Genomic DNA, 22,698 nt, shown 5'->3' with positions numbered 1-22,698 from the left:
TTAAAAAAAAAAAAAGAAAAGAAAAGAAAAGAAAAGAAAAGAAAAGAAAAAAGAAAAAAGAAAAAGAATCTTTCTTTCGAATGGGTCGGTCGTGACTCGTAACACATTTGTTTTCCCAGCCACTGGACGTGCGGCTGAGAGGTTCTGTCAGCAGCCAAGCCCTAAGAAGGGTTGGCCCTCTCTGATTAGGCGCACCTTCTGACTTCCTTGCAGTCTATCAGTTCCTTGTCTGGTAATATACACGGGTTGACGTGTAATTCCACTTGCAATTCTCTTGTTAATGATCGGCCTATCCAGAAATTCTGTTGGTTGTCCTTGAATCAAGTCGGAGGCATTGACCAATGACTCTAAATCTATCTTGTTACTGTATAATTCTCCCAACGTGACGACTCGTAGAATTAGGGCAAAGGATAGATGATAATCATGGCCAAATGAGCCTAAAACCATTCAAGAAAACTCGTAAAGAACTGTCACGATGGGAAAGAAAAAGAAACAAATTAGGGGACAAGGACAAAAGCAATGGGTAAGGCTCTCTTCATCAGCAAAAGTATATCAAATGCATATATATATTTGGCACTGGTATGGTATGAGGCCACACCACAATAAAAGTTGGACATCTGCTGAAGATGCATATCTTCATTCGCATGGCATTGGGTCAAAGAATGGGCCGAATTTACCCTTTCCTTCAATCTTTCCAACGAAAGCTAACACTAATACTACCATGGTTACCGATCACCCACGATGCAAGCAAAAACGCATGGGACAATAATCTGCACGCAAAAGTTTCGCAGCCTACAACAAGCCATAACAGGATATACTGCTGTCCTACATGTATTGAGAATATGAGATAGAAGCTGGTTCATCACCCCAAATTATCTAGGGGCTATATCTGACTTATATACCCTAGCTAGGCTTTTCTACTCACTATATCTCTCTGTCCCTGATTCCTTTGTTTGCCAGATTTTACCGCCGGGCGCTGTGGAGATTTTGCCTAAAACGGCAGTGCAAGGAATACTCAGGCACCTACTAGTACTCAGGCGCAACATGAATGCAGAGAAGGCATTCCAGTGGAACATAATCAAGATAGGACAATATATCATTATGATAATGAAATATAGCTGAAAATGCATCAATTCATAAGCTGGCCTTCCTTTTAGTCGAAAACAGATTACTGTCGTCTCAATTCATCCCATCGTACTTATCCCCTTACAGCCACGGAGTTTCCGTTTACCGTCCCATGCGGATGACACCAGCAGCCATCAGTTTTTGAATCTTAAGGCGGACCTGTGCATTCTTCATGTGTTCCTGCAGAGCAGCAGGGTCGCTCTTGGCCTGCTGCAGAATGCTCTGCATGACTGGATCCTGAAGGATAGCCATGATCTGTTGAGAGTTAGTATAATCTAAAGTTGGCAAACATGGTTGGCACCACTTACGTCTGGGTCGTTCTGGATTCTCTCCATGGTCTGTTGTTCGGTCTCGCCAGCACGAGAGCTGAATTGAGCCTCCAAACACTTCTGCTGTTGCTGATCGATCTCGCGGGCATGGGTTCCATCATCATTTTCCTGCGCTTCAGTACAAGCATCCAAAGCCTTGTTGTATTCCTTCATAGCCATCAGAGCCTGTGCTTTGCGCATATAAGCACGGATGAACTTGGCATCACGACTGATTGCCTCGTCGCAGTCCTGAACAGCCTGAGGGAAGGCCATTAGCTTGATGAGAGCTGCGGCGCGGTTGGAGAAACCTCGGGGATCCTGGGGAGCACGCTTCGTCATCTCAGTGAAGGCGTCGACAGCGCCGGGCCAGTCAGCCTCCTGGAACTTCTTTTGGCCGAGCTCGCGAGCCTTCTCAGCCTCAGCTGGGTCGATATAGGCTTCCTTCTCAGCTTTAGCCTTGGCCTTTTCTGCGTTGCGGAGTTTTGTAAGGGCGTCAGGGGTTCGGTGTTCGGTGAGCGACTTGTTATAGTATTCGATTGCCTGAGTGAGATCGCCAAGTTTCTCATATGCTGTGCCGATTCTTGTGTAAGACTTGGCCATGGTTTTGAAGTCAGCTCTAACTTCACGGCCTTCTTCAATGGCCTTTTGGCAAATCTCAATAGCACCCTGAAGATCACCCTTCTCGAACTTAGCGGCGCCAATGTTGTTGAGATATGTGATATCCTTGTTCAGCTCCCAGGCCTTCTCGTAGTGCTGAACGGCCTCATCGAACTGCTTCTTTTTGTAGAAGTCGTTACCAATCTTCTTTTCGGCATCTCCCGCCTCTTGAGCCTTCTTCTTTGCGATTGCCTCCTCATCCTCAGGCTCGGGCTCAGGCTGAGGTTCGGGTTCCTTTTTTGCCCCAGAGGCAGTGGGACGGACGTCAGGCATTGGCACGTCTTCTTGGGGTTCCGCGGCACTAGAGGCAGCGCCTTCCGGAGGAGCACCGAAGCTCATGTCAATGCCCAACAGAACACTCATGACCTGCAAAAAGCGGGGATCCTTGATCTCTTCACCGACACTATTCGGATTCTGCTTAATGCGCTGCAGCTTAGCCATGAATTCGCCATCTGCCAAGAGAGGAGAGGTCTTTGGGTTGCTGGCCAGCTTCTGGAAAAGCTGAGGGTCGTTGAAGATACCACCAAGTCCGCCCAGAGGATCACCAGTGACACCGTCGGCCTGAGCTTCAGCATCAATAGCCCTCTTGACGGCATTCATACCGGACTTAGCCTGGTCGTTTCCGGGCTCGATTTTGAGGGCCTCTTCGTACGCATCGTGAGCAGCCACTACAAGTCTGTTAGTGACACTTGATGATGAAACAACCAAAGCCAAGCCATCACTCACGAAGGTCTCCAAGGCCGCGATAGGCAGCTCCCTTACGCTGCCAGCCTTTGGACCAATCTGGCTTGATTTCGGTAGCCTTGTTGGCATCTTCGAGAGCTTTCTCGTATTCGGATTGGGCAGAGTACACTGCAGAACGGTTGGAGTAAAGGATGTGGTTCTCGGGCTCGATTGCGATAGCCTGGGTGAATTTGTCACTGTAAAGCGATTAGTACGACAGCATAAGGTAAAGCGGGGTAAAATACATACATAGCGGTAGGATAGTCCTTTGCAGAGAAGGCCTTGTTGCCCTCTGCCTTTAAAGCGTCAGCCATGCTGTCAGGGTTCAGTAGCGGTTGGGTTGAAGTGAAATGGAAAAGATGTGCCGGTTGAAACCAACTCCAGTTGAGATCGACTGCTGACGGGGGAAGCTGCGGCAGTTAATGAGATCTGCGGAGCTTCTCGAAATTTCCGAGAGGAATTGAGTGCCTCAGGCAGGTATGACTTGGATGAGTCGGAGCTCTGATGCGCTAGACCGTTCTAGGCAGCTGCTCCCCGCTACGGGCAAAAAGGGAATGGAAAAGCCGTCAAAAACATCTTTTTCTGCCGCTGTCGCACTCGCCAAGTTCTTCTCTCACAGGCTCTTCTTCAACCCAGTCGGGTATTCTTTGGCACTCCTTGGTTTAGATAGACGCTGGTCTAATATGCATCTCTGAATATGCCCTTTCATAAGCCTTATCGGTGATTGCACTTGTCTGTTGACTCGGTTTCATCTCGTTGAAAATGACATCCGCGGGGGCCTCCGGCGCCTCAGTGACTGAGCTCGCCTCTAAGCTCTACGAACATTGCCTGAACAACTACCCTCCTGACCAACTCTTCTACCAGCAGGACCTACTTGGTCTGGGCATAGTCCCCAAGTCGGACCTTGCGCTTCTGTTGCGATGCACCCAATCGCTCGTTGATCAGAAATTGTTTCGCCTTCTCCAGGGCAAAAATGACCGATTGGCTTGGAAGATCATCTCACGGGAAGATGCTGAAAAGTATGCCATTGTTCTCTAGGACTTTTCGGGTGACCTCCCACATGATAGGCTAACATGATAATTTTACTCTCAGACTTCAGAACCTAAGCCCGGACGAAAGTTTGGTATATAATGTGATCCACTCTACTGGTCGCAACGGTATCTGGGTCCGTGCGATCGGAACTCGAACCGGTTTACACAAGTCTATATTAGACCGTTGCCTTAAATCTTTGGAGGGAAAGAACTATATCAAGAGCGTGCACAATGTCAAATTCCCAAGTCGGAAAATGTACATGTTGGCGGGCCTTGCCCCCAGCGAGGATGTTACCGGTGGCGCATGGTTCACTGACGGAGTACTCGATGAGAATTTCATCAACACTGTCGCTGGGTATATTGAGTACACAGTGAGCAGAAAGAGTTGGTTTGAAGTTCCAAGTGCAGACGCGCATCGAACCAAGCGCATGAAAACTAGCGATGGTAGCGTGTCTGTCAAACAAGAATCTGGGCAGAAAACATTTATTCCTTTTCCGGCTGGTTACCGTGGCTATCCAACCGTATCGATGCTCACAGGTGCAGTTAATGAGAGTGGAATTACTCCCGTTCGTCTGGGTGAAGAGAGTATAACACAACTCCTTGATATGCTCTGCTACGATGGTAAGCTGGTGGCCTTGAACAACGGGGAGATGTACAAGTCGGTCAAAAATCCGGAAGCTGTTAAGCAGTCGCAAGCGCGCAAGCCCGCAGGCGAGGATAAGGGTATCGATGACCGGCTGGTAACTAACGGCATGACAGAGGCACCTTGCGGTACCTGCCCAGTGTTTAAACTTTGCGCTCCTGGAGGAGCCGTGAGCCCAGAAAGCTGCGAATACTTTGACCCTTGGCTGGAAAAGGCTCTCGGGTTTTAGGTTCCGTTGACTCTGTGTCCTCTTGTTATTTTCTTTTTATTTATGTACAATGAGCGCAACGGCGCCAGTCATGTTTGCTTGCATAGCGATGGCGTTTCACGAATCTTGGGATTGGCTATGGTCGAGGCCTATCTTTTTCTCTTGCGGGGAATTTACGGCCTAAAAGTGCAATTGGGATACGGATGGTTTGGTTCTAACAGAAGCTATTGATTTGCTTCATTTCGTGGCCTAATCTTTGTACCTTATGAAACGGCGGAAGGCTGAATATCTACAAGAGCTATTGAATTGCTCAATGGAATGAGATGACAATCAATTTCAAAAAAATACAACAGGCTAATCATCAAGGTAAACTAGAGGGCATGATCAACTATTTAACTTGGCTGCACACTGAGGACAAAACCATGTGCCTACAGGCTCCCTGGTCAAACCGACGCACTTCCAGTGAAACCACTCAAATTCGCAATTTTCGTTATCGCAAGCAACCATGTCGCCATGGCTAACGCTGCGACAAGTACAATAGACCTTGGTATCTTCGTTGCCCTCGTCTTCTTCCTCTTCTTCCATGTCATCATCTCCACGCCGGGCATCGCTGTTGTTCTCGGAATCTGAGACATCAGCGCTGCTGAGCATCGAATCATCCTCGTCTTCATCGCCGCCGGGGGCGGAAGGCGATTTCTTTGTAGTAAGCTTTATACGGCCACTGGCGCTAGAGGACCGTTTAGTTGATTTGCCATTCAGTCCAGATGATGCCTTGATCTTTTTCAATTGCTGATGAGGTGCAACCTTCTTGGTCAAGGCCTTTTTAGTTGTGCTTGATGAGCGTGGCCCGGCACTACCAGCACGACTAGAGGCTGGTGTACCTCCTTTGGGTGTGCCGGGGCCTAAAGAGGATTGTCGGAGATTCGACGATGCTGCTGGCAGCGTTCCTAGTGAAGGGTTCAAACGCCGTCGCTTGTTCTCCACAGCGCCAGCTGATGATTCGCGTTGTCGTTGGTGAAAATGAGCTGTGCCACCGGCGGGAGTTGCGGGAGCTGAGCTTCGCGCAGCAGTCGGAGAGCCTAGGGCAGCCACACCCGCTGATCGAGCCAGAGATTGATTGAGTCTCTGAGTGGCGCCTATTATAACGTTGGCGTTCCCGGACGTAGGATGTAGGGGAGAGTTGTATGAGTTGGAGTCGGAGGCGGAGTCGGGAAAAAAGATCTTTGGGGGATCTCGGTATTGGTCGCTGTTGTTGAAGAGAGAGGGCAAGGGAGGATCGTTCGAAAGAACACCGTCATTCTGCAAGTCACGAATTTTGATGTCCAGTTTCTTGATTTGCCGGTCTAACAAAACGCAGGCTTTCTCACTCAATTGTATCTTCTCATCCTGTAGCTGTTGCGATTTGTCAAGATTCTGTAGTATGACCTTTCCGTATTGCTCTTCTTTGGGATTCGGCGTCAGACTGCCATTCATTTTGATGAATTTTTGTAAGCTATTATCTCTCGAATTGATCGTAGTGCGACATTCTTGGATGGTTTTGTCTTTGGCCTGGATCTCTTCCATCAAGTGGTTGATTTCCGCTGGCAGATTCGCAACATCATGAACGAATTGCTCTAGCACGGATGCACAGTCCTCAGCGCCGTGCGCCATATCAATGTAGTTCTCAAGCGACCTTGATTAATATGCGCCACTGATGTTGAAGTGGTTCGGGCTAGCCAGAGTTTCTGATGTAGTTAGTTTTAAAAGCAGACGCCTCGTTGTTTTGTATAAAATAGGGACATAACCGAGCACCTGTCGTAATCGCAACTGGCAGAACGTGTGAACCAAGCGTGGAGGTTGAACAAGCAACAAGCGTTGGCTGATAATGGATAAGGCGCCTACAGGGCAACTGTCTCGACCGGAACAATAAGACACCCGATGTGCCTGAGAACAAACTCTGCACAGCCACATGGTCATGGGCATTAGCCACCATATTCTTATCAAACTGGCGGGGCAGTCATTGCCCTACAAATAAGGCAACAACTGGTGATAACTGATGTTGATATATTTTCTATGACAACGTAATTGTCTGATGAATATCTTTCAATGATACTACTTCTTCAAGTTGCTATGGACTGTTTGGCTGAGGTTTCCCACTGCGAACTGAGAGTTACTCGGTATAATCTATAGCCGGTATAGACTTATAGTAACCAACTATGAACCAGCATACTAGAGGCTGCCAGCTCAAGGACCTGGCAGAATACTTGCGCAGCGGAGGGATCACATAACCATTGATTACACTATCTAAATTACTAAGATTATCTAAATTAATTATACTAACTCTATCTAGATGGTCCGAATCGATTGCACTACATAGATTGGCTACGGTCTACCTAAATGACCTACTTTACCTAAGAAGGCAGAGGCCGCAGAGGAGCCGATTCAAAAGATCTAGAAACCTAGGCTTTGCAGCGCATTCAAATAATCTAGAAATCTACCAAGGCATTGCAGCGCAAGAAAGCGGTAAGTAACACCACGTGACTACTCAATTATCAACCAATAAGAACCCAGATCCTTTCGCGCAGCCTCCTATAATGCTAGTACTTCGCTTCGCTCAGCTGCGCAATCAGCACAACCACCCCAGTAACACTAATACGTTGCTTGGCAAGAGGTTGAATCGCAGTGCAATAGGCCAGTAATCAACAATTAAAGCCCCCCGCAGCAAGCATGACGAATATTATACAATGCAAACAGTACAAACACCATCTTTTTGGTAGTTCCCCGCAGCAATGTGATATGACTGTTTTCAGCTCCTGATAAACTTCTTTGCTACACAATTTCTTTCCTTTGACTGGGGCTTGTAACCCATTGAATTGAATCTTGTGCATTACATCCACCTAGTACTTCTAACCACCGCAGCTAGCACCCCTATAGAGGTCTCGGAAATAAGTCATAATGGGCAAAGAAGATTCCCCTCCAATTCCGGAGGGCATTAGCTCTCTTCTTGATACCGATTTGTACAAGTTGACGATGCAATGTGCCGTTCTGAAGTACTTCCCCGATGTCCGTGAGTATTTCTCGGGTTTTATGTGGTATGTTTGAATTCCCTGACGAGTTGTACTACATAGACGTGACTTACGGGTTCACGAACCGTACTCCGCATATGAAGTTAACGCGCGGGGCCCACAAATGGCTTCTGAAGCAAATGGACAGTATGTATGGCCTTACTGAATGACTGTGCGAGCGTCGGGATGACCATAGTCTCTGGTAGGACTTGCCAACATTCGAATCACGGAAGAAGAGATTAAATTCTTGAAGACTCGATGTCCATACTTCAACGATGCGTACCTGGATTTCCTGACCACGTTCAAACTCAAGCCTTCTGAACAGATTGAAATCAAGTTTACGCCCGTGAATGATACCGGCAGCGACAGTGATATGGGTGACGTCGAGTATCTGGTCAAAGGTCTTTGGGTTGACACGATTCTGTACGAGATCCCGCTATTAGCGTTGACGAGCGAGGCATACTTTATGTTCAGCGATAAGGACTGGGATTACAGTTGTCAAGAGGAGAAGGCATATCGGAAAGGATGCACGCTGCTTGAGAACGGTTGCATCTTTTCTGAGTTCGGATCGAGACGACGCCGTGATTACCATACCCACGACCTGGTGATGACTGGGCTGATGAAGGCTGCTGAGGAGGGGAAGCGACAAGGGTGGAGGGGTAAATTCACAGGGTCAAGTAATGTTCACTTTGCTATGAAATATGATGTCGAGCCTGTCGGCACGGTGGCGCATGAATGGTATATGACCATTGCAGCCATTACGGATGATTATGAGAACGCTAACGAGACGGCCCTGCGGTACTGGCTTGGCTGCTTTGGAAAAGGGGTACGTTAAATCACCTGTGAGATCTGCAAGAGACTGACCTTGACAAGGTTCTGGGTATTGCCTTGACGGACACATTCGGCACCCCCGCTTTTCTCGATGCGTTTCGGAAGCCAATTCCTCCATTTACCTCCGCAGGAGCTGGTGCAGTCAGCACCTCAGCTTCTGGACCTGCTACAACCAGCGAGTCGACTGTTCAAAGTGAGGCGGAGACTAAGGCCCCGATCACTGCACCACTTCATGACGGTGGCGCTCAGACCTCCAATGAAACTTATGCTCAAGCCTATACCGGTGTGCGTCAGGACTCTGGCGATCCTGTATACTTCGTAAAGATGGTGCGGGATTTCTACGACAAGGAAGGCGTCACGGAGAAAAAGACTATGGTGTTCTCTGACTCTCTCAACATCGAGCATTGTCTCGAGTATAAGGTCATTGCGGAGGAAGCTGGATTCCAGCCTGTCTTTGGTGTTGGTACATTCTTTACCAGTAAGTACTAATCTCAAATACACTCTAAAAGCACTGGGCTAAATATAAGCAGACGACTTTACAAATAAATCAAATGACGAAAAGTCCAAGCCGCTCAATATCGTCATCAAGATCTCTACAGCAAATGGTCGCCCGGCTGTCAAGCTCAGTGACAACATGGGCAAGAACACGGGAGACAAGCAGAAAGTCCAGGAAGTGAAGAAGAAACTCGGCTATGTCGAACACGAATGGGAAGAAGGTGACGAGAGCAACCGTTGGTCTAAGCGCTAGTTGCCTAGACGTTAAGACCGGAGTGCCAAATAGAGGACGGTCACCGGCGATAATATGTTTTTTCCATAGAGATACTCTACATAGACGGAGGACTGATCTATAACTATGAATCTATATTGAAACAGAAAAGGATTTTTCGTTTTAGTTGGGTGGATATTGTGCTGCATGAATCAAAAGCATCGCTCGCTTCTGCAATGAAAACAGGGTATCGCTGATGAATAATCACGACTATATGAGTACAGGATGATAAAACTTTGCAAGCTGGACAGATATATGTATAAGAAGCAATAAAAACATACGCTTCACCCTAAAACATCTCGTCACCAGAGTTCAGCCCCAGGTCTTTATCCAAATCACCCGTGATCTCCTTCCTAGGAGCATTTGAGCTTTCCTCCCGTTTATCCGAGAACGAGAAGAAATCTCTGCTGTGGTCCTCTAGCGCGGAGCTAGAAAAGTCAATCTTGAAATCTGCTCCTCGTAAGAAATCCTCTGCCCAGTCGATATCAATATCCGGATGGCTTGACGACTGGAAGAGCGGGAATTCGGTGTTGTTTGAGTCTATATCGAGAAAGCTTGACGGGTTGAATGTGGAGCCAGGAAGAGGAGAATGAGAGTTGAAGGCGGAGTTGAAGTGATCGTCAAAGTCGTTCGTAGGGGTAAGGTAATCTTGCTTAGCCTGAGACGGAGAGGCACTAGTCTTGTTGGCTGCTGTACTGATTACAACGCTGTTCCGCTTCGACCTTTGATCGACGGGGTTGGGCTTGGGAGGCTCTGAACTAGGGTTGTGTGGCTTATTCGCAGTTTCTGTCTCCATCGACGAGATCCAACGCTCTGGTGTTTGGTCTTCACTTGGGGATAATGTCTGTATAGTGGCAACATCACTCCCCCTCCGATATGGCTCGGCGGGCTGTGGCTGGCTTAGATTGATACTGTTGGATTGCATGATTTTGAGTAATGTACTCGCACTGTCTGACTGGACTCTAACGGCGGCTTCGATGTTGGCAACTTCCATATCTGCGGCTGGATATAGCTCCTTCAATCCCTGCAAAACCTGGACACACCGGTGGAAGTTACGTATGCTGGCTTCTCGCACCGTAGGATTATCAGACATTGAGTTAGCCAGGTGTAGCACAGTAGCTGGTATGATGACTGTCACGCCGGACTGGGGCAAAAATCGAGTGAGGTTCAGCTGGTTCAGGCCTTGGATGATATGTGTAATCCCTATAGCTGCATCGTGCATCTTTGACCGTGCAGTATTGGTCAATTCGATTCGTGATTTACTCTGACCTTTGTTGGACCCATACGCCCACGGTCGATATAAAGCACTTATAGTAGCATGATACAGCATTCTCACCATCGCACCGTGGAGAAGTAAGACATCTTCTCCATCGTTAAAGCTTGTTTTTGAAGCAGGAATGAACTGTGCATCCTTCGGGAGGGAGTTGACCCACGAGTCGAGTCGTTGACTGCATCGAGCCAACTCCGATTCCGAAGCCTGCCTAGGGGCTAGAGTAATAGTGGTCCGATTAGTTATACCGAACAGGCGCTGCGACGGAGAGTACTGGGCGAAGAGCACGCGACCGATGCATTGACAAAGTTTAGTTTTCTCCATGAACATAGTTGCCAGACGCTTCTGATGGGACGGATCTTCCAGCTGGCGGCAATGGAACATATTGATAACAGATGGATGAAAGGAGTCGTACTCAAAATCGTCTAGTCTCAACATTGGGACGTTGCTGGTTCCTTCATTGACTTGCGTAGGTCGTCTCATGCCCAAGGAGATGAGACGGTCCCGGGAATATAGGCTCCACCACAGACGTATTCTTAATCGTTTGGTTTTGAGGTCCATTGTGGGGGATGTAGTAGGGTCGCGGTTTAATCCGATTGAATGAGCTTGGGTATTGCAAACTCCAATCCAGTCCCATATGTCTCTCTGTGGATGATTTACGTGATCGGTCCAGTATGTCATCAATAGTAGAGTTTGCAAGATGGCTATTCGGTCTTCTTCGCAATCAAGGGAATAAAGGAGCTGCTTCTCGGTTAGCTCCAGATGGTAGATATACGCTCTGTTGTACTTACTCTTAGTCGCGTGTAGAACGCGCTCCGCGCAATTTTCCTAGTCGCATACCCAGCATCTTGCAAGTGTTTAAGATCCACGAAGGCCGTTGCCACAAACATCACCGCCTGAAATAGAAGAAGGCTGATGTTACCGTTTGGATCGTTCTCCGCAACACACCTTAGGAAGTCTTGCAGGTTCAACACTGGCATAAAACTATGTACCCATTTGATATAGCATCGCAGCAACTCATTGCGCAGCCCGCTCTCTGGAATCGAGAGAGCTCCACGGAAACGTAGAAACTCTAGGTCTTCCGGGGAAATGTGAGAAGGAAGTGGCTTCAGAAACCGTGGCTCTTCATCGAGAATGGCAATAAGGGGATCGAAATCTGGATCAATCAGGTCCTGCACAGCAGCTACCATGTTTTCGAGTGGCAGAGACGGCCGAACTGCCCGGTTTCCTAGAGTCCGCCATGTCGGAGGCGGTTTAGAATCTTGTAGCCAGGGCGTACGCGCATCGTACCCCAGCGAGTTTCGTTTCGCCACAGGCTCACCGTGATGTATGTCTGCGTCTGACGCCGTGCGCTTCGTGGTTATCATGATGGAAGCAATTATGTAGATAAGCTGCTACTGCAGCTGTGCGGGAAGGGGAACCAGCATAAAAAAAAATCAGCTATAGACTCAAATGGAGTTGTATTCGCACAATTACAAACATGAAATTTGATAGCGATCTCCCCGGCAGTTGAGGGCGGTGTTCCGGAGGTTCCCCGTGTGGGGTAGCTGTGGGCTTTTCCCCGCTATCTCGAGTATTGGGAAGTTTTTAAGTGGCCAGACGCCGTGTGGCTTCATTGGCGGATGGTCAGACCAATGAACCTGAGGCGTTGGTTTAGCATATTGACATGCCGTGTCTCGAAGGATGGGAATGGGAGAGCGTACTATGTTATCAGTCTGGCCGTTATCGGATCTTAAGATCGGGTACCATTTCACAGTGCAAGTGACTATGCACACATCACACTTGCATCTCGGTGCCTGAGGTATCAGGTATCAAGTACTAATTTGGTTTGATTATTCCGCAACTCGCTCTGATGCCGTTCTATAGCGCTGCGGCATTTTTGTTGATTTGCCTGCTATGAATAGAGTCCTTGCAAACACCTTCAACTTTGAATCTACAAATCTAGAATCTCTCTGGCAGCTGTAGATATTCTATTCTGTATTCAAGATGAGGCTAGTCTTTGTATTGGAGAAGCTCATCGTTGAGATCCAATCTTATTTCGAACACATCAATCATATTAGGACGGAGTATTTGAAGTCTTTCCCATAAGAGTTTGGGTCAAACTCGGAAGGATGTCATATCGTATTGGGTTTTCATGTTCTTTTCAGACATATCGGAGATGATAATGCACGCCACACGAGTCCATCCAAAAACATATATGCCCACAAAAGCACAATCCATGCAATATAGTACAGGTATCCATTACTTAAAATCAAGGAAAAAGAATAGCAGGTTCGAGTCTATTCCGAATCGACCTCAATAAATCGCCTGACTCCCAAAGAAGTTATATCCGAGTGATACTTGCGAGCCACGGATGCGTTCGGATATTCCGTTCACAGACTAAAAACGCTCATCAGCTTTTTAGAACACCAAAAAGGATCGAGGTTATCGCGATATCGTTAGGGGGGAATGTGTCGACTTACGGAGGGAGCAGAAGTTCGCTGAGAGAGCTATAAAGGAAAGCGACACCGGCCTGTGAAAAGGACAATCAGACTCTCGACCGCAAGTCAAACATAGGCGAAAATATTGCACAATTGTTAACTTACGCCGAAGACAAGAACGCTTCTCACGATGGTGGCGTTTTCGGGATGAGTGACTTCATCGTAGGCGGCACCCAAAAAGCTCTTCTCCTGGTGAGCAGAGACGACGCGTTGTCTGGGAGCCATTGTGAAGATGTGAAGAGTGAGGGTGGTATTTGAAAGAGAAGTACTTCTCTGGATGTGATGTTTGCGTAGAGAGGCAAAGCTGAAGTAATGATATTGAGGCTGCGGAAATGAAAGTAAATCGATGCGCTCCGAGAAATCTTTCGGTGCTTGGCGGTTGCGTTGTTAGCTTATCGCGCCGCCCGTAATCTCATCGGAGCAGCTGCGCGACCAAGTGATCAGAACAAATTCCTGAGCGCGATATAGAAAGTATATCTTTCAGTTGTCAGGCCTATCTTGAGAAAAATCTGAATTATCTCTTTCAGACTACTTAGGTGCCATATTTGGCTGGTAGGCTACGTGGGTTTCTTCCAAGTACGCACCTCCTACTACACAAGCCGCAACAATGACCAGCATAGATGAGCTTTTCAAGGTAAGATATCTATAATCTATATCAGGGTCACTAGCGCTAACGAAGAAAGAAACCTACTTCAGCAGCCAGCGCCAAGCGCAAACTAGACGCTACCACAGATCCAAGTACACGCCACCCTTCTACATTTTCCTTTGCCGCTTACTGACCTTCGACACCAAAGACGAACTCTACAAGGCAGCTAAGTTAGATGCACATGGCGATGTGAAATCCAAAGGAAAGGAGCCAATGGTTGAAGATGAGAACGAAGATGATGGTGAAGCCGGTCCAGATTTACCTCCGGACTTTGACGCCGAGGATATCCCAGACGATGAGGAAGGGCGCTTTTTCGGAGGCGGTATGGAGCACCAAACAGCTCAGGCGATGCAGTATATTGATCAGCAGGACGGAGGGGATGTTGCGGTAGGTACACCCGACCTTGCGGAGCTGCAGCCCTTGGAAGCTAAGAGTCTGGATTAGCCCGAGAAATTCGACACCGCATGGCTGCGACGATTTGCTCTCAATTTCGAGAAGAAGATATCAAAGAATGCCGAATTGCGCGGAAAACATGAGAACGACCCGCAAAAGTATGCGGTGCATCTACGCTTCATCATTCGGGGCGATATACGTGCGGTGCTAACTGGATGTCCAGGTTCCTGGCCTCCGAAGCCGATCTAGACAGCGAAATTAAGGGACTATCCATTCTCTCAGAGCACCCCGAATTATACGCGGAGTTCTCAAAGTTGGGCTGCGTAGGCTCTCTGATCTCTTTGCTCTCGCACGAAAACGCAGATATTGCCATTGATGCGATTCAAATCATCAGTGAGTTGACCGACGAAGACGTTGAAGCAGAGCAAGAACAATGGGATACATTGGTAAATGCAATGGTACGCTGCCAAGTTCAATATTTGCTATATAATGCTGACATCCCTAGTTGGACGCCGACCTCATCGAACTATTAGCCCAGAACTTGTCACGGTTGGACGAAGAGTCTGATGTCGACAGAGCAGGAGTTTACTATGTACTGAGTGAGTTGGCCCTGTTCCTAGACTGAGACATGAAAGCGATACTAATTCGTCAAAGGTGTCCTGGAGAACCTTGCGTCACAAACATCGCATGCAGAGAGGCTAGGCGATGATTCAAATCTGCTTCCATGGCTCCTGGCTCGCATACAGAAGAAGGAAAGACCGGTCAGCCAAAACCAGCAATACTCAGCTGAAATATTAGCCATTCTATTGCAGTCGTCATCCAAGACGCGAAACAAATTCATTGTCCTCGAGGGCGTTGATATCCTTCTTCAACTACTCAGCCAGTACCGTAAGCGCGATCCTGCAAAGGATTCAGACGAGGAAGAATTCGTGGAGAACCTGTTTGACTGCTTGATCTGTCTTGTTGATGAAGATTCTGGGAAGGAAAAGTTTCTTGAGGGCGAAGGTATTGAACTTGCACAAATCATGCTGAAGGAGGGAAAGTTCAGTAAACCGCGCGCTTTGCGGGTCTTGGATCATGCCCTAGGTGGACTGGGAGGCAGGCCCGCGTGCGAAAGGTTTGTCGAAGCAGCATGCTTGAGAACAGTGTTTGGAATGTTCATGAAGAAGGTAGGGTTGCCTCTAGCTTTTTCAGATCATAGGTTTGAAACTGACCTCGAACAGCAAGAGAATCAAACGATAGAACATCTGCTGGGTATATTTGCTTCGCTTCTGCGTCTACTACCTGGGGGTTCAGCAGCCCGTATCCGTACTCTTGCTAAGTTCATGGAAAAAGATTATGAGAAGATTGAGAAGCTAGTCAAGCTGAGGCGCGACTATGCGTCGAGGGTATCGCCAGTTGAACAAGATATTGAGAAAGAACGAAAGAATTTCACTGAAGAGGAACGCGAGGTGATGGCAGTTGAATGGCTCTCTCGGCGGTTTGATGCAGGTCTATTCTCCCTCCAGGTTCGTCGCTATCTTTCTAGCAAGGTTGCTCCGAAAACTGACATGAATTCGAAAGCTTATCGATGTGATGCTGGCGTGGCTTGTGGCTGAAGATGACGGTGCTAAAAAGAAGATTGTGTCCCTCTTGGCGGACCGCGACGAAGGCCTTTCTCTTATTCAAGGTACATTGAAAGGTAAGTCTAGTCTTTGCTTTCCTCTCTATGGTATTGTACTGACATCGTCGTAGAACAAATTGAAGGGCTTTCGGACGATGATCCCGGACAGAAAGATCATAAGGAAATGCTTGAAACTCTTCTACAGTTCTTATAACCGACCTTGCTAGCATTGGGAAATTTATGGGCCTATGTATTATAGTCAATATCATTCCTCGATTCCATTTTTAGTCAAGGCAAAATCCTCTAGTGCCTCAGGCGTAAACTGCATATCACGTGGTATATTATTTGGCTCCCGCGTTAGTCAGCTGAGAGCGCCAAGACCGCGGTCGAGGCTAGTGGCGGCTCTGCTCAAGATCCATCAGAGTCCGGAGGTGAAGCCCAGCACTGCGCTATTCATCCCCATCATCACAGTTTGTCTGGGGTCTCTCACTTTTCATCCACCTGAGATTCCCAGCTCACTGACTTTTTCCCAGTGTCTCTTTGCGACAACGCCTTCCCAGGTGTCACTGCTTCTTTCGGCAGCAAGACAGCCTGTGCGCGGGAACTTTTATTCAAGCGCGTCGCGCTGTTTGCGCTTACTGATTGATTCTTTATCTGGGTAGTATTGGTGGCAGAACTCCGTCAAAATGGCTGATTACGATGATGCTTACGAGGATGAGTTTTACGATGATATGGAGGAGGGAATCACCTCGGAGGATTGCTGGACTGTCATCTCGTCTTTCTTCGATACGAAGGGTCTAGTCTCGCAGCAGCTGGATTCTTTCGATGAATTCATCTCCTCGACAATGCAAGAACTGGTGGAGGAACAAGGCCAAGTAACACTCGACCAGACACTTCCACCGGACGAAGATGAAGTCGACCCCGTTGTTGTCCGTCGCTATGAGCTCAAGTTCGGAACAGTTATGCTTTCCCGTCCCTCCGTTACTGAGGGTGATGGTGCCACTACTATTATGTTGCCCCAGGAAGCTCGTCTCCGAAACCTCACCTACGCTAGTCCCCTCTATCTCGGCATTACAAAGCGAATCATGGAAGGTAGAGAGCGATCAGTTGCTGATCGTGACGATGAGGAGATGGAGGAAGATGAAGACAGAAAGGCTCGTGGCACCTACCTCCAGTGGGAGCAGAAGGAGCTGCCGGCCGATCAAGCCAAAGAGGAAACCGTTTTCATCGGAAAAGTGCCTATCATGCTCAAGTCCAAGTATTGTATTCTTAAGGACCTGAGCGAGCAGGCTCTGTACAACTGGAATGAATGCCCTTACGACTCCGGTGGTTATTTCATCATCAACGGAAGCGAAAAGGTTTTGATTGCCCAGGAGCGAAGTGCAGGTAACACGGTCCAGGTTTTCAAGAAAGCACCTCCGAGTCCAACACCTTATGTCGCCGAAATTCGAAGTGCCGTCGAGAAGGGGTCTCGACTTCTATCTCAACTCTCTCTCAAGTTGTTCGCTAAGGGTGATAGTGCAAAGGGCGGATTCGGCCCTACTATCAGGTCGACATTGCCCTACGTGAAAACCGACATTCCAATCGTTGTCGTTTTCAGAGCGCTCGGTGTGGTCTCTGACGAGGACATTCTTAACCACATTTGCTACGACCGTAACGATATCCCTATGCTGGAAATGCTAAAGCCTTGTATTGAAGAGGGTTTCGTCATTCAAGATCGTGAAGTTGCTTTGGACTTCATTGCTAAGCGTGGCTCTTCCCAGTCAAGCATGAACCATGAGCGTCGTGTGAGATACGCGCGTGAAATCATGCAGAAGGAGCTGCTTCCTCATATCTCACAGAGCGAAGGTAGTGAGACTCGAAAGGCATTCTTTTTGGGTTATATGGTCCACAGACTTCTGCAGTGTGCTCTAGGCCGCCGGGATGTTGATGATCGTGATCATTTCGGAAAGAAGCGTCTCGATCTTGCAGGTCCACTTCTGGCGAACCTTTTCCGTGTTCTGTTTACCCGAGTTACTCGTGATCTCCAGCGTTATGTCCAGAGATGCGTTGAGACCAACAGAGAGATCTACCTCAATATTGGTATCAAGGCCAGTACACTGACCGGTGGTTTGAAGTACGCCCTTGCTACTGGTAACTGGGGTGAACAGAAGAAGGCCGCAAGCGCTAAGGCTGGTGTGTCGCAAGTGCTCAGTCGTTATACCTACGCTTCTACCTTGTCACATCTTCGTCGAACCAATACGCCTATTGGTCGTGATGGTAAAATTGCTAAACCTCGCCAGCTTCACAATACCCATTGGGGGTTGGTTTGTCCAGCAGAGACCCCTGAAGGTCAGGCTTGTGGCCTGGTCAAGAATTTGGCTCTCATGTGTTATGTCACTGTTGGTACACCTAGCGAACCTATCATTGACTTCATGATTCAGCGTAACATGGAAGTTCTTGAGGAGTTTGAGCCTCAAGTCACACCTAACGCAACAAAGGTCTTTGTCAATGGAGTGTGGGTTGGTATTCATAGAGATCCCGCTCATCTTGTCAATACGATGCAGTCGCTGCGGCGACGGAACATGATCTCTCACGAAGTCAGCTTGATTCGTGATATCCGTGAGCGGGAGTTCAAAATTTTCACGGATGCTGGACGTGTTTGCAGGCCGTTGTTCGTCATTGACAATGACCCGAAGAGCGAAAACTGCGGCGGTCTGGTCTTAAACAAGGAACACATCCGCAAGTTGGAACAAGACAAAGAATTACCACCCGACCTCGACCCTGAAGATCGTAGAGAACGTTACTTTGGATGGGATGGGTTAGTGAGATCGGGTGTGGTAGAGTATGTTGACGCCGAAGAAGAAGAGACGATCATGATTGTCATGACACCGGAAGACCTGGATATTTCCAAACAGCTTCAGGCTGGCTATGCCCTTCCTGAAGAAGAACTTGATCCTAACAAACGTGTCCGCTCTATACTGAGCCAGAAGGCACATACTTGGACACATTGTGAGATTCATCCTAGTATGATTCTCGGTGTTTGTGCTAGTATCATTCCTTTCCCTGATCACAATCAATCGCCCCGTAATACATACCAGTCTGCTATGGGTAAGCAGGCTATGGGTGTGTTCTTGACAAACTTCGACCAGCGCATGGAGACCATGGCGAATATTCTCTACTACCCTCAGAAGCCACTGGCGACAACACGGTCAATGGAGTTCCTGCGTTTCCGTGAATTGCCAGCTGGTCAGAACGCCATCGTTGCTATTGCTTGCTATTCCGGTTACAATCAGGAAGATTCGGTTGTTATGAACCAAAGCAGTATTGACCGTGGTCTTTTCCGCAGTCTTTTCTACCGTACGTACACGGACAGTGAGAAGATGGTCGGGTTGACGGTTGTTGAACGCTTTGAGAAGCCAATGCGACAGGATACGATTGGCATGAGAAAGGGCACTTATGATAAACTGGATGAGGATGGTATCATTGCTCCTGGCGTACGTGTCTCTGGTGAGGATATCATCATTGGTAAGACGGCCCCTCTGGCTCCCGACGCGGAGGAGCTCGGCCAGAGAACGAAAGCCCATACAAAGCTGGACGTCTCCACGCCTCTTAGGAGTACGGAGAGCGGTATTGTGGACCAGGTTCTGGTGTCCACCAGCAATGATGATCTGAAGTTCGTCAAGGTCCGTATGAGGACTACCAAGATCCCTCAGATTGGAGACAAGTTCGCTTCGCGTCACGGACAGAAGGGTACCATTGGTATTACCTACCGTCAGGAAGACATGCCGTTCTCTCGGGAAGGTGTTTCGCCCGATTTAGTTATCAACCCTCACGCCATTCCCTCGCGTATGACCATTGCTCACTTGATTGAGTGCCAGCTTAGTAAGGTATCAGCCCTGCGTGGCTTTGAGGGTGATGCAACACCCTTCACCGATGTTACTGTCGATTCTGTTTCTCGTTTACTTCGCGAGCACGGCTACCAGTCTCGCGGATTTGAGGTAATGTACAACGGTCATACCGGCCGGAAGTTAGTGGCTCAGGTATTCTTGGGACCTACGTACTACCAACGTCTGCGACACATGGTCGATGACAAGATCCATGCCCGTGCTCGTGGACCGACTCAGATCTTGACTAGACAGCCCGTGGAAGGTCGTGCCCGTGATGGTGGTCTCCGATTCGGAGAGATGGAACGTGATTGTATGATCGCCCATGGAGCAAGTGCCTTCCTAAAGGAACGTCTCTTTGACGTTTCTGACCCGTTCCGCGTCCACATCTGCGATGACTGCGGATTAATGACGCCTGTTGCGTAAGTGATTTCCCTGCCCCCTGAATAAATTATATTGATTTGTAATCGGGCTAACGATGATCCTCTCGCTGCAGTAAACTGAAGAAGGGACTTTTCGAGTGTCGACTGTGCAACAACAAGCACAGGATCTCGCAGGTGCATATCCCGTATGCCGCCAAGCTTCTGTTCCAAGAGCTGGCCTCGATGAACATTGCTGCCCGCATGTTTACCAACCGTTCCGGCGTGTCCGTGCGGTGAGGGGCCGCCGTAAGGAGTCCATTATCCATGCATCTGTACAATCGGCTTTCTTTTCTGTTACGATATGGTCTTACGCGGTGTTTCTCTACATTTTTAATCCTTATCCTCTCAAGCTTTCTGTGTTGTCCACCAAGAAAACAGATTGATTTGGCATTTTTCCGGCGTACCGTGGATTCGAGGGATGCTTATTATGGTTTTGGTACCTACACACACTTCCTTTTCTTGCTGCTGGGGATGATTCTGAAGAAGCGAACATATGTTTGTGTCTTTTCGTTGCTTACCATATCAGAATAAAATTTAGAGTATATTTTTTTTTGGAACCTTCCGTTGCTTTCATCCTTGTAGATGCAGCCCTTACCTGCTGGGATTCCGGTTCTTCGACCATTGTTTACATCAGTATGATACATAGTCGGCTGGAGGGGATGATGGAATTGACCCCTCCCTGAGTAAAAATTTTCCGGTAAACCTTATCACGATCCTGCAGGGAGCGAAGCGTTCAATGTCGACATCCTGTTCGTCGACCGGCATTGACGAGGAAAGTTGATGTGATGGGACTCACAGGCGGTAAGTCCGGGATGGTGGTTGGATGGCCAGTCGACCAATGGACCAGGCCAGTTACCCGCCGACTGGCACGGGCATGGGCGGGGAAGTGAGCGATAGGACTGGCAATTGGCGGTTGACCGTCGTGACTCCACCGCCTCCAAGAATAGCAGTGGATGCCGTGTGACGAGAGCCAAAGGAACATGGACCTGAGGTTTCCAAAGAAACAGCCTTAAAGATGCCGCAGCCGCCAGGAAGCCTTGCGCCTTCTTCTCTTCCCTTTCCTTTCTTTCTGTTCTTCAGCAAGACTGGTCTTGTTTGGAGCTGCCCTTAGATTTTTCCCTGTTTGGAGACACCTGTGCACTGGTTGCATTGGTTTAGTTGTTTTGTTCAATTCTTTTTACTACGATACCTTAATAATCATCTTTCTATACTTGCCCCCTTCATCCCTTTGATATCAAAAACAAAAAAAATCATACTCAAAATCCCCCCTGACAGACGAGCTGTGCTCTCTAATACACCAATCCCCATTATCCCCATCTTGATTTTGACAGTTCAACTTTGTCGCTGGTCGACGTCTCCATTCAGCAGCTCACAACCTTGCTCAGCCTTGTTCATTATTATCGCCGAGGCTTTTTACTATCATTTTCTAATTTCGTGTTGTGGACTGGATCCGCGAGCATTACTGTTGGATACCGCAGTCAACTAACCAACATACCAACACGGACTTGATTGAATCGGCTCTGGTAGTCTTTCGACTCAAGTCTTATATTTCCTGCATCTAATACTGTGGAAGAGTGCTCTCATCTTTGACTTCGACACGATCATCTATACATTCACCGTGAATATTATTTAATCTTTAGTCTAACTACGTCAATCATTCAAAATGTCCGCTGTGCAACTCAAGTTCACTCTTCGGACTTCGTCCAATGTCAAGACTGTCCATCTGCTTGGCTCTTGGGACAACTACTCCCGCCAGATCCCCCTCTCCAGGGATGAGGGCAAGCCCGGTTCATGGGTTGGCAAGTTCCGCTTCCAGACCTCCATGCTTAAACTCGGCGGCCGCTACTGGTACTATGTGAGTTCGACCTCTTTGTTCATGACTGTTGACAAGTGCTAATTCTTCTAGTACATCATGGATGGATACCACGTCTCCCATGACCCCGCCGTTGAGTACACCATTGAGCCAACCACCGGCCGCAAGCTGAACATCCTCGATGTTCCTGGAGGAAGCAAGAAATCCAGCTCTTCTGCCGCGAAGCCCAGAAGAACCTCTGAGGAGGTCGTCAAGGGCCGTGCTCCGTCCCCGTCTAAGATCCACCACCCCAAGCCCTCCAAGCCCTACGCCTCCCGCCAAATCCGGGAGACCGACTTCGCTCCTACCATGGAGGACCTCTCCATGCGCTTTGCGGGTTCCCGCCTGTCAGACGAGTACTCCCTTTCCAACAGCCCGCCCAGCTCAGTTGGCTCATCCCTGTCTTCTCGGTCTTCTCGCTCCTCTGGCAGCACCTCGCCATCATCGCTTTCTTCCATGAGTGACCCAGCCAGCGTCTGCCGCTGTGAGCGCTACGGTATCACTCGGAAGGGCGACCGCGTCAAGCTCGACTGTGGTGGTAGCCGCTGTGGCTACGTCACCGAGTCGTCTGAGGCTAGCTGCTCCGAGACCGACAGTGATGAGGAGTACCGCCGGGCCCGCCGGGGTGTTCGTCGCCAGGGCATTGTTGTACGTCGGTAAATCATGCACTTGGTGGAGCTTTTACTTTGTCAATTTTATGGAGATGGGTTGGCCCCATCTGTCAAGCAATGTCAATCAACATGGCATGTTACAGTTATGCCATGATGCCCAGAACACAGTCTCTCCGTAACAGGGACTCCGAAGAGATCATTTTTATACACAAAAAAGAA

The 22,698-nt window shown here is 48.4% G+C and overlaps 8 protein-coding genes across 8 annotated transcripts; 4 read left to right on the top strand and 4 right to left on the bottom strand.

Moving 5' to 3' along the window:
* Positions 1-1,054: 1,054 nt before the first annotated feature.
* On the bottom strand, positions 1,055-3,237 carry sti1 (Hsp90 cochaperone STI1). The gene is made up of 4 exons (XM_032077591.1): positions 3,063-3,237; positions 2,817-3,010; positions 1,434-2,758; positions 1,055-1,380 (listed from the first exon to the last, which is right to left on the bottom strand). Exons 1-4 carry the CDS (start codon positions 3,125-3,127, stop codon positions 1,228-1,230), a joined length of 1,737 nt encoding a protein of 578 aa, XP_031920884.1. The 5' UTR covers positions 3,128-3,237; the 3' UTR covers positions 1,055-1,227.
* Positions 3,238-3,418: 181 nt separating this feature from the next.
* On the top strand, positions 3,419-5,018 carry BDV27DRAFT_138685 (RPC34 RNA polymerase subunit family protein). The gene is made up of 2 exons (XM_032069295.1): positions 3,419-3,832; positions 3,906-5,018. Exons 1-2 carry the CDS (start codon positions 3,576-3,578, stop codon positions 4,714-4,716), a joined length of 1,068 nt encoding a protein of 355 aa, XP_031920883.1. The 5' UTR covers positions 3,419-3,575; the 3' UTR covers positions 4,717-5,018.
* On the bottom strand, positions 5,018-6,570 carry BDV27DRAFT_138683 (putative PHD finger domain protein). Its single transcript, XM_032069294.1, has one exon. The coding sequence runs from the start codon at positions 6,343-6,345 to the stop codon at positions 5,080-5,082; it is 1,266 nt and encodes a 421-aa protein (XP_031920882.1). The 5' UTR covers positions 6,346-6,570; the 3' UTR covers positions 5,018-5,079.
* Positions 6,571-7,511: 941 nt separating this feature from the next.
* BDV27DRAFT_138682 (nicotinate phosphoribosyltransferase) lies at positions 7,512-9,446 on the top strand. The gene is made up of 5 exons (XM_032069293.1): positions 7,512-7,741; positions 7,803-7,886; positions 7,946-8,565; positions 8,613-9,048; positions 9,101-9,446. The coding sequence occupies exons 1-5, from the start codon at positions 7,630-7,632 to the stop codon at positions 9,316-9,318; spliced, it is 1,470 nt and encodes a 489-aa protein (XP_031920881.1). The 5' UTR covers positions 7,512-7,629; the 3' UTR covers positions 9,319-9,446.
* A 1-nt stretch (position 9,447) lies between these two features.
* BDV27DRAFT_138680 (transcription factor domain-containing protein) lies at positions 9,448-12,251 on the bottom strand. Its single transcript, XM_032069292.1, has 2 exons — positions 11,398-12,251; positions 9,448-11,347 (listed from the first exon to the last, which is right to left on the bottom strand). The coding sequence occupies exons 1-2, from the start codon at positions 11,971-11,973 to the stop codon at positions 9,626-9,628; spliced, it is 2,298 nt and encodes a 765-aa protein (XP_031920880.1). The 5' UTR covers positions 11,974-12,251; the 3' UTR covers positions 9,448-9,625.
* A 386-nt stretch (positions 12,252-12,637) lies between these two features.
* BDV27DRAFT_138678 (putative TOM core complex subunit Tom6) lies at positions 12,638-13,419 on the bottom strand. The gene is made up of 3 exons (XM_032069291.1): positions 13,192-13,419; positions 13,069-13,118; positions 12,638-12,985 (listed from the first exon to the last, which is right to left on the bottom strand). The coding sequence occupies exons 1-3, from the start codon at positions 13,309-13,311 to the stop codon at positions 12,979-12,981; spliced, it is 177 nt and encodes a 58-aa protein (XP_031920879.1). The 5' UTR covers positions 13,312-13,419; the 3' UTR covers positions 12,638-12,978.
* A 274-nt stretch (positions 13,420-13,693) lies between these two features.
* Positions 13,694-20,253, top strand: BDV27DRAFT_151016 (DNA-directed RNA polymerase II core subunit RPB2; the record flags this gene model as incomplete). Its single annotated transcript, XM_032071315.1, has 13 exons — positions 13,694-13,720; positions 13,770-13,824; positions 13,881-14,119; positions 14,177-14,283; positions 14,349-14,583; positions 14,631-14,724; positions 14,780-15,294; positions 15,349-15,633; positions 15,689-15,806; positions 16,044-16,045; positions 16,403-19,093; positions 19,124-20,016; positions 20,091-20,253. The coding sequence occupies 13 exons, from the start codon at positions 13,694-13,696 to the stop codon at positions 20,251-20,253; spliced, it is 5,424 nt and encodes a 1,807-aa protein (XP_031920878.1).
* Positions 20,254-21,086: 833 nt separating this feature from the next.
* esdC (GTP-binding protein EsdC) lies at positions 21,087-22,698 on the top strand. The gene is made up of 2 exons (XM_032069290.1): positions 21,087-21,871; positions 21,923-22,698. The coding sequence occupies exons 1-2, from the start codon at positions 21,680-21,682 to the stop codon at positions 22,526-22,528; spliced, it is 798 nt and encodes a 265-aa protein (XP_031920877.1). The 5' UTR covers positions 21,087-21,679; the 3' UTR covers positions 22,529-22,698.

This window comes from Aspergillus caelatus (genome assembly GCF_009193585.1).
Source record: "Aspergillus caelatus strain CBS 763.97 unplaced genomic scaffold BDV27scaffold_399, whole genome shotgun sequence".
In the NCBI taxonomy this organism is placed as follows: domain Eukaryota; kingdom Fungi; phylum Ascomycota; class Eurotiomycetes; order Eurotiales; family Aspergillaceae; genus Aspergillus; species Aspergillus caelatus.
Note: the sequence above shows the minus strand (reverse complement) of the source record. Positions and strands in the feature narration are given on the sequence as shown.

Excerpts from the sequence above, each read along its gene's own strand:
- sti1 (XM_032077591.1), bottom strand. The coding sequence starts at position 3,127 with ATGGCTGACGCTTTAAAGGCAGAGGGCAACAAGGCCTTCTCTGCAAAG. Across the intron at positions 3,011-3,062 it reads AAGGACTATCCTACCGCTAT|TGACAAATTCACCCAGGCTA; the intron begins GTATGTATTTTA and ends ATCGCTTTACAG. Across the intron at positions 2,759-2,816 it reads TCGCGGCCTTGGAGACCTTC|TGGCTGCTCACGATGCGTAC; the intron begins GTGAGTGATGGC and ends ACAGACTTGTAG.
- BDV27DRAFT_138685 (XM_032069295.1), top strand. The coding sequence starts at position 3,576 with ATGACATCCGCGGGGGCCTCCGGCGCCTCAGTGACTGAGCTCGCCTCT. Across the intron at positions 3,833-3,905 it reads TCACGGGAAGATGCTGAAAA|ACTTCAGAACCTAAGCCCGG; the intron begins GTATGCCATTGT and ends TTTTACTCTCAG.
- BDV27DRAFT_138683 (XM_032069294.1), bottom strand. The coding sequence starts at position 6,345 with ATGGCGCACGGCGCTGAGGACTGTGCATCCGTGCTAGAGCAATTCGTT.
- BDV27DRAFT_138682 (XM_032069293.1), top strand. The coding sequence starts at position 7,630 with ATGGGCAAAGAAGATTCCCCTCCAATTCCGGAGGGCATTAGCTCTCTT. Across the intron at positions 7,887-7,945 it reads GCTTCTGAAGCAAATGGACA|GACTTGCCAACATTCGAATC; the intron begins GTATGTATGGCC and ends AGTCTCTGGTAG. Across the intron at positions 9,049-9,100 it reads TGTTGGTACATTCTTTACCA|ACGACTTTACAAATAAATCA; the intron begins GTAAGTACTAAT and ends AAATATAAGCAG.
- BDV27DRAFT_138680 (XM_032069292.1), bottom strand. The coding sequence starts at position 11,973 with ATGATAACCACGAAGCGCACGGCGTCAGACGCAGACATACATCACGGT. Across the intron at positions 11,348-11,397 it reads CGTTCTACACGCGACTAAGA|CTCCTTTATTCCCTTGATTG; the intron begins GTAAGTACAACA and ends ACCGAGAAGCAG.
- BDV27DRAFT_138678 (XM_032069291.1), bottom strand. The coding sequence starts at position 13,311 with ATGGCTCCCAGACAACGCGTCGTCTCTGCTCACCAGGAGAAGAGCTTT. Across the intron at positions 13,119-13,191 it reads GAAGCGTTCTTGTCTTCGGC|GCCGGTGTCGCTTTCCTTTA; the intron begins GTAAGTTAACAA and ends TCCTTTTCACAG.
- esdC (XM_032069290.1), top strand. The coding sequence starts at position 21,680 with ATGTCCGCTGTGCAACTCAAGTTCACTCTTCGGACTTCGTCCAATGTC. Across the intron at positions 21,872-21,922 it reads GCGGCCGCTACTGGTACTAT|TACATCATGGATGGATACCA; the intron begins GTGAGTTCGACC and ends TAATTCTTCTAG.